The sequence below is a fragment of the Sphaeramia orbicularis genome, chromosome 9 (assembly GCF_902148855.1).
Source record: "Sphaeramia orbicularis chromosome 9, fSphaOr1.1, whole genome shotgun sequence".
NCBI lineage: Eukaryota > Metazoa > Chordata > Actinopteri > Kurtiformes > Apogonidae > Sphaeramia > Sphaeramia orbicularis.
Window position 1 is genome coordinate 20,844,806 of NC_043965.1, and position 15,569 is coordinate 20,860,374.

Here is a 15,569-nt window from a genome sequence, read left to right on the forward strand (position 1 = left end):
TAGCTGCCAACAAAGACTTCATGATGCATTCGTGTCCACCTTATAATTTTTCCCTGTGTTTAAATAAACAGGGCTACATCTGTCATTCACAAAGAACATGTCAATATAGGCTCATGTTAATATTCAGAGTATCTGTAGGTTTGAGGAAGCCAAATTTCTGACTTTTTAAGACATTTTCCAATGAATCTTTGAACAAATTTAAGCCCTTGCATTCATGGCATTCAGTTATTTCCTCAAACTAGTCTTGACCATGCTGTACTCCACCTAATGATACATTTCCATTTCTCCAGGATTAATATTTCTACTACTGATGTTCAAGTTGTTGAAGCTCATACCTGAACCCTTCTACCATGAATGATTGTTGGTAGCTCCGCTTATTCCCTGTTATGCTAAAATGCTTGACAAAAGACATATTCTTTGCAAAGATTTCCAGAGCAAATACAGCAAAATCATTTATTGTGTCAGGAATTTGTATGACCTTTCAGTGCCAGATTTAAGGATTAATTATACATTTTTGGGTTGTTGAGCCTTTTTAGGAGAATCAAATTTAAAACTTTTTAAGGATCCACCAAAACCCTGGTATTCCAAGTTTCACTAATGAAAACTTCTGGCATCTTTGTAATAACTAAAAATATAAATCATATTTTTTGGTGATTTAAGAAGGATTTGATGATAAAAGTAAAGTAAAAAATAATGTAGAAGTCAACTGACAGCAAAGAATAACCAAAACAAGTGTTTTATGGACAAAGAAAGAAATGCTGAAAGGAAGAGCCGAGATGATATAGAAAGGAGACTGGAAGGAATGGCCACATTTTTACTGAAATAAGTTGCTAACTCCAACCCTTTATGCATACAGTGCTAATGACTGAGACAAATGATCTCATATTGAGTCGCCATATGCCAGCTGTCTTGGCATTGTTGAATGCCGCTCATATCCTCAGAGACTCCTTATAATTTCATTTCAGATTCTAGACAGACAAACCACAAATTTTAATATGGTGAAGATATGAATATGGCATGAATCTGCCAGGTTGTTATGGGATCAATTAAATCCCTGTGTAACACTCTATAGTACAGGACCTGCCAGCTGCCTGATTAAATCAGTAAGCTTTGGATAAACCCCCCCTGCCCTCCACCAACTCAGATCCTGCATTCTGCAACACGAGCATACAATTTTTGCAAACAAATTACAAGTGCAACAGAGACATGAAACAGAAAAAAAAAACAAAGCAAAAAAAACATGATTTAATATAATTTAGGTTCTGTACTGTCTACTTCAACTTCTGCTGAAGCGCCACAGAGTGGGTGGGTGTTTGATGAGAGAAAGACCGAGGACTGAATCATATTGTAACCTTGGGCAGAGAAGAGGATGGGGAAGATATGGGTGGAAGACTACGGGGACAGTGTGAATAAGTGAAACAAGATTTACTATGCACACATATTTTGAGTATCTGGCGGGAGAGACAAGCTTTAAAGAAATGTGGGATGAGAAGTTAGAAGACATATTCAAACTGTGCCTGAGCCTTATTTAATGTCTGTGAGCCAAAACAAAGAGAATTTGATAAGTCCAAGAAAAATAATAAAAATCAAGATAAGCACAAACACAATGAAAGAGGTGGCATTTTCCTGAGTCTGACACCAAAAGAAACAGTGTAACACCATATTTAGGTGACTACAAGGTATACATTCAACTTAAGGTGTAAAAACAAAACTGAAGACAACCATAGAAAAAATACCTGCCTTCAATTTGCCCCCTCTTTTTTTTCTCATGTACCATCTTTTGACAAAAAGATATAAAAAAAAAAATCCCTTCAATAAGTACAAGTGCTTCTAACACTGTATAATTTCCATAGAAATACATTCTTCAGTTCAGATAGCTCCTCTTTACTTTGTAAGTCTAGCTACGCTATTTGATTGTACCTCCTTAGATAAGTTTACTTCTTTCGTGAGTTCTTCTGCAATTCAATGACAAGTATTTTAAAACAGGCAGACAGGACTGCGCGTGCTTGTCAGCATTTTGTCAAAATTATGCAAATGTATGCATGCATGCATTCTGGATCGAGCTCACAGGATCTTGTGGTGTCCTGTAAGCCTATGAAGGATGGGCATATTTGTATGTATGACACAGTAACAAAACATTTAAACATCAAGCTGTGACACTACATTTGCAAAAGAGCCTGCTATCTAACAGATGTCTCATACCAATCAGAAGTCAAGCAGTACACCCCATATAAATGTATATATACACAAAACAGTATGATGGAGGGAAAAAAGGATAAACCGCACAAGCTGTACTTAAAATAAATTCAGTCACATTACCAACCCTTTGAGTGCCTTTGTATGGTGGCAGACAGAAAATGCTTCAAGCCATTACTCATCCACTATTCATATTCAATATCTTTATTTGACCTGTAATTTTCAAAGATGTCTGGTTCAATAATTGTATTTCTAACCTCCCCAAGCTACGTACCTGTCTGAGCTGAAAAGAGCAGAAAATATCATTTTCCAAAGACACAAAGCCACAACAATACAACACTCTATGACTGACAGACAAAAAAATGCAGCTGAATAATGTGCTGGTACTAAAATCTGAACAGTCACAGACAGCGCTTACATTTTAGCAATACTTCAGTGACTGCAATGTTAAGTATTTTACAAAAGTTTTCAGGGAGAGAATATTTAGATGGTGGTTTTAATTCATTAGATCTCATAAGAATTTACCCCCTCCAAGTCTCTAGTCAGTTATTGGAAGCAAGTTTGGCAGCAATTGCAAACTATCAGCTCTGGGCATCTGGACGCTGCATTTCCCCCCATTTATCTTTGCTTCAAGATGATCTGCTCAGGCTTTGTGAGGTTGCAAGTGGACAGCCTGTTCAAGGACAGCCACAAATTCTCAGTTAGACTGAGAACTGGAATCTGACTCGGCCACCCAATTACATTCGCAATGTTGTTTTTAAGCAATTCTTGGCTTTATATTTGAGGTAAGTGTCTCGCTGGAAATCAAATCACCCAAGTCAGAAATGTCCGGGAGGAAGGCGTGTTCAGATTTTATAATTTGTCTTGAAAAAATGGCTGCACCGGATACGAGTGACAGATTTTTTTGAAGAGTTGAAAAACATGCAAATAAATACGTTTCATACCAGAGGGATTCTTCAGAAATTCTTGAGATGTGGGTTCACTTGAACTTGAACCACTGGATTGTTTTCTGCTAATTGATGTAAAAAAAAAAAAAAACACATAAAATAAACTCTGATAGAGTAAAATTTTGCAAAACACTAAAACATAAAATGCTCCAAATACTTCTTATTAGTAAAGGAAAATTAAAAGTTTTATGGTAAAAATTTGGATGGCAATTATAAAAACTTAATTGGGGTGCATTTTTTTGACATGAAAGAGCAAATGGTCTTTTTCACAGTGCACATCATCACTTGTCAAACTGAGAAAGGGACCGGTAGAACTAATAACATTAATTATGACTCCATTACAACCAGCAAGTCATGCCAGTAAGCCAGAGCGCATAATACCAAGGATGTGCAAATTCATTATGCAACTGCCGTTTTATTTTTCCTCATGAAAGAGGCCTATTCAATTAGTACCTGGTCTCTATGCCATCAGACAAAATAAGGGGCTTTGCTGTTTATCTTTACTCAGCAGGAAAACCTATTTTTCAGTTGTACTCGACAAAGCTCTCAATGGTGAACCCAATATTTGTACATTCACTTGTGATTTCACACAACTAGAGGATTAAACCACTTTAATATGGCCTCTGTTACAGCATGTATTGTACCTGTACATGCATTTGGCCATTCCACACAGTAACTGACGCCTGGATTGATGACAAAGGGCCAAAGGTAATCACATAAATAGCTCAGGAACCAAAACCCCTTGTGCAGCACTGTGGCCAATGAACTACTGACAAGAGCAAAACAAGGCTGATGGGAGAAAAAAACTTTAACAAGGAAAAAAAGAAGAGCAACTTTGAAGTGGTCAAAGAGTGTCCACGGAGTACTGAGGCAGAACTGATTACCTGCAGCTAGCCTCTGTCCTGTGCATTTAAGAGAACTGTTCAATTCAAACCCAACAAAAGCCAGCCAACTGGGCACTGAAAGACAGACTGGAGGCTTTTTCAAAGCCGATATAACAACAGACAAAGGAGACAAAAAAGATTAAACTGGGTATAAAATCGGAGCACAATGATATGAATAATCAAGGTGGTAGGTAAAAAAAAATAGAAAGAAGAAAGCCTTGAAAAGTGGTGGAGACAGCTGCAAAGGTAAGCTATGGTAAAACTGGTAAAAAATGAAGCCTATGAGGAATACAGTCACAGGAAAATACAAATCTGTGAAGAGAAATAAAAATCTGAGTATGATAATGCCCCAAGGAGCGGCAAACAGATTAAGACTGATGAATAGAGACAAAGAGTGAAAGAAACACCACAAGGATGATAAAAACAAGATGAAGAAAGAAGAAGAAAAGCATAGGAATCCTGAAATGGTAATGTGAGAACGTACAACTGGAATAATAATAAAAAATAAAAAAAATAAAAAAAAAAAACATTAAAGGCTGTGAGAGAGAGAATCAGGTACTTACTGAGGTGCTACTCTCCTCCAGTATCTGTCAATGCCATTTTTGAAGTATAACACAGCCAGCCACCTGACGTTCACATCCAGCATGTGGTTATTGAAGATATTCTGTGAGAAAGAGAAAATGTACAAACTTAACCGATGCGGCCGCTGCTAACTCCAACAGCTCAGACAATTTAAGAACAGGCTAAGTTTTATGACGGGTGGCAGCTCAAGTCAAACCAGAGGAAAAAGTCTGAGAAAATGGACTCTGACCTATGAGGGCGGTCCTGTTACAATACAGGGCACGTTGACTTTGTCATCCCAAAAGTGGTTTGCGCTAATGTACTTTTATCCCTTATCAGTGCTGAGATTTCTCAGCTGTAAAATGTAGCCATAACCTTAGAAATTCTGGCTGCGTGCTTTCACAGTGTTCTCAAAGTCATTGGCCTATTCATTGCCAAGGCAGGGGCTTCAAACACAGCAGCACAGTAATAACACAGATTGGAATCTCTCATATTTCCAGGACCAGAATGGCTGAGAGAGAACTGAAGGAAGGTTTAGGTTTATTTTTTCTTTTTTACGGATATAAAATATCCCTCTGTCATACCAAGGAGATAAACGACCATTAGGAGAAATTAACTTGAATATAAAAGTACAAAATTCACACAAACACATAACATTCTTATTGACAGAATGAGTACAACTGGTGTTTATCTGGGATGAGCATTCGATTTAATGATGCCATCACTTTAGAATAGGCTGTACTCGGATTGGGAAGGTAAAAAAAAAAGCCTGTTAATCACTAGGAAGTAGGTGACAATTACTCCAGCATTGGGGTACAATTCATTACCATCCACTATTTTGCCATATGATGCAGTTTGAATATAAAGAATTTTATTATGATACAGAAGTGGCTGCTGGGTAACATTCAGTCATTGCACTACGAGTAAACTATTTCACCTGTAAAACTTTAGACCATTTGTTTCCAATCAGAATCATTTTACTTTAACACAAAACAATGGATTAGCAGATACCAGCAGCTTCATTCATATAAAACCAACTTATGATCAGAAAACAGCAAAAGTGAGACAAAAATTATAATAATCACTTTGTAAGTGGTAGAGAATTAATACTTGTACTGTTGGATCTGCTTAGTGTTAGCATAGCGTTGCAAAGTTTGCTACATTTCCTTTTTGTTTTATGAAATTATTCATGACATACACTGGTCTCAGCTTGTTTTACATAGATAGATAGATAGATAGATAGATAGATAGATAGATACGTGTGTGTGTGTTGTTTCTTCTTTCTGTCATTCTTTATTACACGCTGAATGTTGTTTTATTCTTGATTCACTCTAATGGTCTGTTGGTGGCTTTGTCTTTTGGAGAATCATCATTGTATTCAGTTGGTTGCTGTCTGCAGTTTTACTCCTAGATGCTGATATTCGTATTTCACACGTTGCGCACCACATTGTTCTTCCATCTGGAATGAAATGTGCTATATAAATAAAGTTCTGCTTGCTTGCTTGCTTTAATGAATTCAGATGGATTCAAAGACAGTGGATGTGAGCATGTAGAGTAGGAATCATCTAAACACGGTGTCACAGCTGACAGTGACGGACTGTCTGCAGCGTTCCGGAAAAGGTCTACTGATTATTAAGAAAGCAAAACCTGCTTGTGCTTGTTCTGTATTAATCGACAAAGTTAATGAGCATTACTAACGTGGTTTTGGCCGACCACGATTTGTCCCAATGATAGCACCTGATAGCCTCTGCTATCAAGTGCTGCTATAGTCACATTAACAAACCGATCATTTATTTCATCATTTTGATCCATCCTTAGACCATACCAGGTGTTAAAGCACCAGGTATGAAACTGAACTAAGAGGACCCATGCTGATCTGTGATTGAGCAATCAGTCCAACAGCATCAACTTGAGACCTGTTCTCTATATAGCTGAGAATTGTTTCAATTCTTTTATTTAAGGCAACCTGCTTTTATTATTCCCTTTCTTTGTTGTTTTCATGCTGTGTGACAAAATAGCAAATGTGAATGTATAAAAAAGGGCCGCTCTAATTAACTGTGGACATATTCTATGAATCCAGTCCAGACGCCTTCAGAAGCCTTTTAGAGCCTACTCTGTCACAGGCGCAGGATGTGGTTTTATTAAACATAAACTACAGGAAAAAATAGCTGATTTTATAGTAAATGGAAAATGTATTTGTGTTAAGCTAGGCTGAATAATTTCCCATGTGACTGCACAGAGATGAAACAGAAAGCCATCATTTCATTTAAGTTTGGATGAGACGGTAAAAAAGCCCTTCATAAAATGCCTGACTGTGCTTTAAGGATCAACATAAGATAACAGTGCAGCTATACCAGAATTTAGTTGCTGGATGGTAACAATCTGCTGGGAAGCACAGAGGATGACTGTGCACGTCATGAGCTATGAGTTCATTTATAGTACAGTAACATTTCAACCCCACTTGGTCTTGGACAAAGAAAAAGTGTGTTTGAAATGTCAAAAGTATTGAACAAAATTATTCAACAGACACACGTATCCTAAACTGCCCTTTTCTCTTCATTTGCCTTTCCCCAGCTCTCACAGTACAGTGCTTTGCTGCTGCGATAATGTCAGGATGCATTGTTATACATGAACAAAATATATTATATCCACAAAACCTGCTACCTTATAAGACATTCCATCCCCCTATCACTTTCCTCTCTTACCATTATAAAAAGTCAAAACTCTATTAAACCTGACATGCAGTAGAATTGTGCACAAAGCAAATGATTCCCTATTCTCTGTAAGACACACCATGTTTGTAAAGATTTAAATTAATTTAACTTTTAATAGTTTCAGTTCCAGTGCATTTGTTCTCATTATTTGATATCATCGCTCACCAGAAGGACAGAGTAAAAGCCTGGCTGCGTCTCCCACTGTCGAAGCTGCTCCTCCGCAGGCTTCAGCACAGCTGTGTCCTGACTGGTTGCTTGGGTTAAGGCCTGCAGCACCACTGAGCTGGCACTGTCCATATCCATAGCTGGATATATCTGGAGGGAAACACAAGATAGGAGGAGGGAGAAGGAAGAAGACACAAGGAAGAGATGAGTTGCAAGGCTGCCGTTGTGAAAAGTTCTGGTTGAGTTAAAATCCTTTTAAAATACTTTCTCCATAGCAAAAACAGTGTAATAAAACATCAACAGGATGAGACAATCAAATTACATCAACCAAAGTGTCACAACAGAGAATCTTCTTTTTTGCTTTGTCTAGGTTTATCACTTTTAGCCCCATTTTTTACTATAGATCGAGCAGCGCCAGAATCACTGTCAACCATGGTGAGAAAGAAACAAATCCCTCTAAATAAAGAAAAAGCACACCTGATAGAAATACCGGCAGTCATATCTGCCACTCAGAGAGCTGCTCTACATCCGACATCGTATTCAAGCACCTTAGCTTCACAGGTCCAAAAGGCGATTTTCACCCTCATGGGACATAGGATGTAGGACCTCAAAAAAGGGATTTTCACAGGGAATAATGCATTCTGTCTGACCACAGCGACGTTGGGATCACAAATCCTATCAACATTTCCTGAGGATTTCCCCAGTAACTAGATAAATAATGAAAATACTGACTGCTGATGTTTATTTTTCCTCACAAAAGAAACAGGCAACATACAGTACTGTGTCTTCAACTCTCTTGGCTCAACCATCTGGATGTTTTCTTCCATCATTTTGTGTTGTATTACACACCTTCAGATTTTCAGAGTCTTTCATGGTCTTTTATACTTTTCTCTGGCCAGATGATCTAACATAGCTTCTGCAATGTTATTTCTTCTGAATTGCATTGTTGTTTTTAATAGAGTGTGCACATATATTACTATAAAGACTGAAAAATGCATGTGTATGGTCATGCATTTCAGGAAAAATATGAATCATGGTCTTTTATGGGACTGAAACTGTGTAATATAACAAAAGATTTAAGAAAGCATCGAGAGAGTTGATCCAAGAGAGTTGAAGATTTACTAAATCCAAATGGAGATTACACTAAATACTTACTTTACCTGTAGAAGCCATTTATTTCTGTTTTTGTTTGTGTTTCAATACAGTGCCCATGTTTCCTGCATATTTCTTGTTAGAAATAAAGACATTACATTACAACCCTGCAAAAACAACAAAACTAAAGCCATCCTAAGACTTTTGCATAGTACTGTACTTTATAATTCTACAAAATGAAAAGAAAAGCTTGCAAAGCTACATCCAAATAAGCTAAGAGATAGCACTCAAGAGCTTTTAAAAGTCCTTCATTCCAGATGCAAAGTATTTACTAGATAAAAACTTAGTACTGATTAGCAAGCAATTATGTTCCACAACAATGATAGTCTGAATGCAGTGTAGTGGAACTGAATTTTCATTAGTTTACATAGGTATGCAGGTGATAGATTGAGTAACGCTGCCATCTACAGCCCAGAACTAAATACTTGTGCTGTGGTGCTTGGAAGTGGATTTGCATTTGATCTGCAGTGGCTCTGTGCCCCCAAAGGCATCCAGGAGCATAGACCTTGCTGCTGTCACATAACTGAGATGAATTCTTTTAATAAACAACCTATAAATTATTAATACAACAACAAATCTATTAGGATGATATTTTCCTGTTATTAAGTGTGAGTGTAGAAAGAGTAATACCAGTCTATTATTAATGAGATTAATGGATAGTATTTGTTATATCAATGCTGGTCATTATACAACACTTGCTGTAAGGGAGCCGCTCTGTAGGGATTGTTTCCAAAAAAACACCACAGAGAATCTACAGTAAAAACTAACACTACAGTGAGGAACTACGTTTCTGGAGTAATTCTGATTCTGAATGTGTAAACTGTGTTTTAACACATAGGTAACCCCTTCTTATTTTGAGAAACTCAAGCATGCTGGCAGCTGAAAATAGTTGTTTTACTGTATAAAATACTTGTGCTACATCTCTGCCATGTGTTAAAGTGTATTCAAGGCACACATAAGCTACTCATCAGTAAATGAAAAAAGGTGGTCAAAATTTATGATGTTGTTTACCATATCTTCAATAAGTGTTGACCAGAAGTTACAATGAAGTGTTGGGTTTAGCAAAAATGTTGGGCTTATCCCCAAATGCTGATGATAACTCAACCAAAAACCAACCATGTTAAATCAAAAATCTGCAAGACTGCAGAAAATCTGAATGTTGATCTCATGAGAATCAAATACTCTCTATGCTTGCTCCTGGTAACTGTCATACAATAAAATACGGAAATCCGAAAAGCACTCCTACCAGGATATATCCTCAGTTTAAACATTAAAGAATGCCTTGGGTTTAATTATGCAATTACACTGTTCTCCAAAAACATTTATAAAATCTACTCTGGAGTACATGTAATGGCTAATTTACTACTGTGGCTAAACATAAATCTGTTCAAAATGTAAACAATTCACTAGTGGATTGACCATGTCTTATATAGGAATTACTGGTAATCTGCAATATAACAGGATTATTTTTTCCAGTATTGTTAAACTTAATTCAACTTAATACTCTTTTTCCTCGGTCCAATTTTGTTGTCATGGAAATTAGATGGCATTGTTTCATCTGCACCATAAAAATGATGCAGATCCCTTTTGATGGCACAATATACCTGCCAAATATCAGGTATCAATATCTATATATTATAGTCAGTCCCACAAGTATTTGGACAATGCCTCTGTACACTACCACTGACTGAAGAGTGGACGTACAGCCTTTATACAATGTCAGTACATTTTGATTGGACATATAAGACCGTTAAAAATGTTTTTTAATACTTGGAAGAGAATCCTCTGCAGTCAATGCATGTCTGAAGTCTGGACCCCATGGACATCACCAAACACTGAGTTTCCTCTCTTGGGATGCTCTTCCAGTCCTTCACTAAATCCTCCTTCAGCCACTGCTTACTTGTGGGTCTTTCTGCCTTCACTTTAGTTTCAGTAACTGAAAAGCTGCTCTATTGGGTTAAGATCAGGTGATTGACTTAGTCACTGACATTCTATTTCTTGACCTTCAAAAGCTCTTGGGTTGCTTTTGCAGCATGTTTTATGTCATTATCCATTTGCAATGTGAAGCACCGCCCTACCAGTTTTATGGCATTTGTCTGAATCTAAGCAGAGAGGACAGCCCTGTATACTTCAGAATTCATTCTGTTCCTTCTATCAACAGTCATATCATCCATAAACACCAGTGACCCACTTCCACTGGCACCCATATATGCCCATGCTTTAAAACTGCCTCTACTGGGTTGGGCACATGACATGGCCTGTTTTGGATCTCAAGCTGTTCCTTTCCTTCACCAGACTTTTCTCTTTCCATCAATTTGGTATAAATTAATCTTTGATTCATCTGTCCAGCGGATCCTATTCCACAACAGGGCTGGATTATTCAGATGTTTTCTGGCAAATTTTAATCTGCCCTTCCTGTTTTTGAGTGTTAGCAGTGGTTTGTACCTTGTTGTTAACCCTCTTTATTCACATCCATGAAAGTGCCTCTTGATTTTACACTGTGAGAGTGATACGCCTACATTATCAAGCATGTTCTTGACTTGGCTGGATGCTATAAAAGGGTTTTTTTCCTTCGCTGTCAAAAGAATTCTGTGATCAGTTTTTCAGCTGAATCAGGGCCTCCATATCTTGCCTTGGACCTCATATTGAGAATTACAGTGAACGGTTTCCAAATTCAATATTTGGAATTAACACCAGATCTTTTATCTCCTTCACCTGGTGAAGATTAACCAGGGAACAGGACACATCTGGACATGAAGCTGCTTGACAGTCAAATGTGCAATTACTTTTTAGCCTCTAAAAATGGATGGACTATGTTTAAAAAGGTTGTAATTCTCAGTGGTTCATGCAATATTTTTGTTCAACGCCTTGAATTAAAGCTCAAAGCCCACATCTTGATTTCTTTCCATCTCAAGTCCACTGTGGTAGTGTACAGACGAATAGTTACCAAATATACGTCACTGACTGTGTAGGCTATACGTCATTTTATATCATGGAGACTGTACACACCACAATACAGCAATTGTTTGCAAGTGATAAGAAATTGTATGATATAACAATACTCTGCCTCTCCACATTTGATTACTTTCTTCTTTTACCTGAAACTTACTAATGATTTATTTTCAGAACCACTTTGTTCTCTGCCTCATTCAATTTCTCACATGTAAATTTTCTACCTGAGCTGATGCAATGTGGTAGCAGAGCACACAAATTACAAAACATACTGCCATGTTTCATTTACAACACCACACTATAAATGAGAGAGCATAACATGAAACAAATGATAGTCATTTTCTATGATCACACAATACATATATCACACACAACCACCTGTATTTTTGGATATAGGCTAATTAAGATGCCACTGGTTTTACTTCTTACAAGTATTTGGTGAGTTACTCTAGAAACAACAGAAAATATATCTCTCAAGTTCCAAATTAAAATTTTTGTGTGCAGAGAAGGCCAAATGTTCAAAAAATTGCATATTTTTCAGATGACAAGTTCATTATAATTTTTGAACCCCACATAACGCTAATTAAACAATACAATGTGGTATTCTCTGCATCAGGCTTTTGGAAAGTGGTTGAGCGCTCTATGAAACTCTTTTTGCAATAATCCAAGCAGCTCAGCTTTGTTTGATAACTTATGACCATTTATTATCTGTTTGATCACATTCCAAAAGTTTTCAAAGGGGTTTCGGTATGAAGATTTGGAGAAGCCTCTTCAGTTGTTTTTTTTTTTTTTTCTACCAAAGCTGCACAGTATATTAATGCAGCCTGGTGCAAGACAAAAGTTCGAATGTGTGTCCATGCTGAACTATCTGTCAAGACTTGTGCTGAGACACAATAGATGATTATTTTAATGATAAGCATTTATTGGTGTGTGATATGACTGAAGACAGAGAGTGTAAGTTGTGTTAGAGAGCTGCCAGTAGTCTTTCTCTACTGCCACAAAGCCTCTGCATGGCATCTTGCCATCAGGTCATGTTTTTACATATCTGTCCACAATAATATATGGGAAATAAGGGTAATCTACAGTTATTTAGCTATGTAACTCAATGACAAAAGAGCTTCAAATCACCTCAAACAGCAGTAACAGTAAAGTGTTAGCTGAATATCAACTTCACTGACACACCCATATTTACATGTGTGATGCAGACTCAGGCAGTCATTGTCTAAATGTTATTGTGTCATCTTCTCCAGCAGACACAACAACATTTACACTGCTTCACATTCAGACTGTTTTGTGTTGCACTGTACTGAACTATTAGCTAAAGCATGAGTGTAATACCTATAAGCCTGTCAACTACAAAGTGAAAGACATACATGCTAAACATTCTCTCTATAAATCCTTGCTGACTGCTTCCCTTTAACTCGTATCGAACCATTTGCAAACCAGGTATGTAGACAGTGTAACAGGTAGCTTGCTAACATGAAGGATTGCGGTTTTGTATTTTTGTAGGATCATGGGTACACCCGTGCTAATATAATTCAGACCACTTCAGTAGAGGCCATGCAAAACATGCTAGACATTTAGCTAGCTGTGTAACGCTAGCTAAATGTCAGAGGCAGCCTGGGTGGACAACTCAGCGAGCAGTGGCATAACTTTTCATCCAATATGAACCAAATGCAGATAACGTCAGCCTAGTTGTGCAATCAGTACCATTATCCAAGAAGGAGGTCGATTTGACCAAAGTTGGGTCATTCGCTACCAGAGCTGTCTGAACTAAGCACCATTATACGTGAACGGTTTTTATCACAGCATTGAAAATTGATATTGTAAAGAGGTGGACAACATGACACAATCCAACCTACTAGGAAACATTTGTTTGACGAGTTATTTGTATATGACGCACAGAAAGAATCAATAAAACAGCACAACTACATGGGGCCAAAGAACAGCAATATCATCACAACATTTAACTTCACACTTCAGTTTCATTCGCTCTTACACGTCTGCCATGTAACGCTTTCTTTTCGCTTTACATGTAGTAACTGTGTCATGTCTTTGACAATAACAACCGCCTACCCAAAAATGAAATGGGCGAATCGGAGTTCCACATCGTGCATACTCTAACTAAGCTAACTTTGGGCTAGCTAGCAAAGCTAAACTTATTTCACACGAAAGGAAGGGCCGACAATGTCGGTGGTGATGAATAACGTTTTGCGGCGGATAATTAAACAAACTCTGCGTGTGAAAAATATGAAACCGAACTCACCTAAAAGAACGAAGGAAGAAAAACTGAATCAATGTTTGTAACAGTGGCTATAAAGCTCAGCCAATGGTAATGTAATGGGAGATGGAAACACACGCTTGTAGGAATGGCGCGAGCAACACAGCCGGCGCATGATGATGGCGTCATCAGGATTTCTTCGTCATGAATGAATTGTGCACTGATTGTGTAAGCAAAGCATGAGTGCAGGCTGCGGCTGTATGCCTTTATACATATATTTATAATGGAGCCTCACTTCCTTCTGACAGCTGAAAATGTGTTTTTGAGTTCTTATCTCAGTCTGTTCACGCAATCTGTAGTTTATTAACATTTTTTCTAAGGCAAGCAAATAAGATAATGACTGATACATCTGAATCTACTCATATGAATACATTTAAAGGATTAAAAACATATTGTCTTCATTTCGATAAAACTTTAAACAGTGCAGATGAATTATGCATAGATTGCAGACCCTTTAATTCTATGGGTATGTATAGATGCATTTAGATATTTAACTTATTGATGAGTTTATTTTCCCATTGTTGCAATTCTATGCACTTTCCATATAACAGGTTTCCTTTAATTGCTATACTATGCAATTATAAGTATCTTTCCCCCAGTTCTCTGTTGTTTTCTTTTTAAATAATTTATGTAGCCCATGTTGAATGCCTTCTAATGGTGGAAATCTAAGTCAAAAATTCCTACACTGGGACAAAATTAATCTTGAATCAGTGAATTGCTAGATTTATCTTGATTTCCTGCCCTGAAGAAATTATATTGCAAATTGTATGGTGTAATTTATTTATTGTGAATATGTTTCACATCATTGCCTACTATTGGTGCTTTATTTGAACTTACATATATGCCGTGAAAAGTGAACTTGCTGTTACAAAGTCATAACTGTAAACGTAATTATTTAACAGAAAAGTTACCTTATGACATGTACTGTAGCTGCTATACAGCCAAGATTCCACATGAACCCGCAGGTCAAGTAGTGGAACATAGAATTTCTTTGTTTGCTTGTGTCTTGAAATAATTGGCATTACAGAGTCTGTGCAATTTCTTTCAAGCCAGATTTTAGTAAATATTTACTAGAACCTGTCATGTAGATGATATTTCTCTCTCACTCACTCCCAAATAGTTATCTCAAGTCCCTCACCTTTGTTTATTTTGTTCTTACTAGGAACATACTGTACATTTCATCAATTTATTGATTGATTTATTAAGATACAGAGGGCTGCAGACTGAGAAAGGGAGTAAGTTCCTGTGTGCAATTACACTCATTAACACTTGTGAATGTTTAAGGTTAGACATGGTTCCTCCTCTGTTTGCATTTTCACATGTATGTCTGATTAAATGTGGGTGTGATCTTTTCTTCCCAGAATGTATGGCCAAATCCTGCAGTGATTCTGTAATTACCATATACTGGCAGACAAATGTGATGAACTTCATATATGACAATACATTACCTGCTTTTGCTGTCATGAGTGCATTGCCACCGGCTCTTCGCACTTTAAACTCGATTGCGTCTTTTAAAAATCAAATGAAGACTCTTATTTAGACAGAGTTTTAGTTAGGGGTGGGTTTTATGACCATTTGCTCTTATATTTTTATGCCTGTGTATGTAGCTGTGTGGGTTTTTGTTTTGTTTTTGCCTATGTACTGTACTGATAATTTTATTGTAAAGCACTTTGTGAAATCTTTCTGCAAAAAGTGTTATAGAAAGAAACTTTATTAT

The 15,569-nt window shown here is 37.2% G+C and overlaps 1 protein-coding gene across 2 annotated transcripts in view; it reads right to left on the reverse strand.

The window, feature by feature from the left end:
- Positions 1-13,956, reverse strand: part of ipo11 (importin 11) — a 147,341-nt gene extending 133,385 nt beyond the window's left edge. The window contains exons 1-3 of one of the 2 annotated variants that reach the window (XM_030143937.1): positions 13,838-13,956; positions 7,468-7,617; positions 4,591-4,691 (exon numbers count right to left, since the gene is read on the reverse strand). In XM_030143937.1, the coding sequence (XP_029999797.1) occupies positions 4,591-4,691; positions 7,468-7,605 (239 nt within the window). In that variant the 5' untranslated portion in view covers positions 7,606-7,617; positions 13,838-13,956. Of the gene's footprint in view, positions 1-4,590; positions 4,692-7,467; positions 7,618-13,837 lie in introns of those variants that run through there. The other variant, XM_030143938.1, reaches the window with a different exon arrangement.
- Between the last annotated feature and the right edge of the window lie 1,613 nt (positions 13,957-15,569).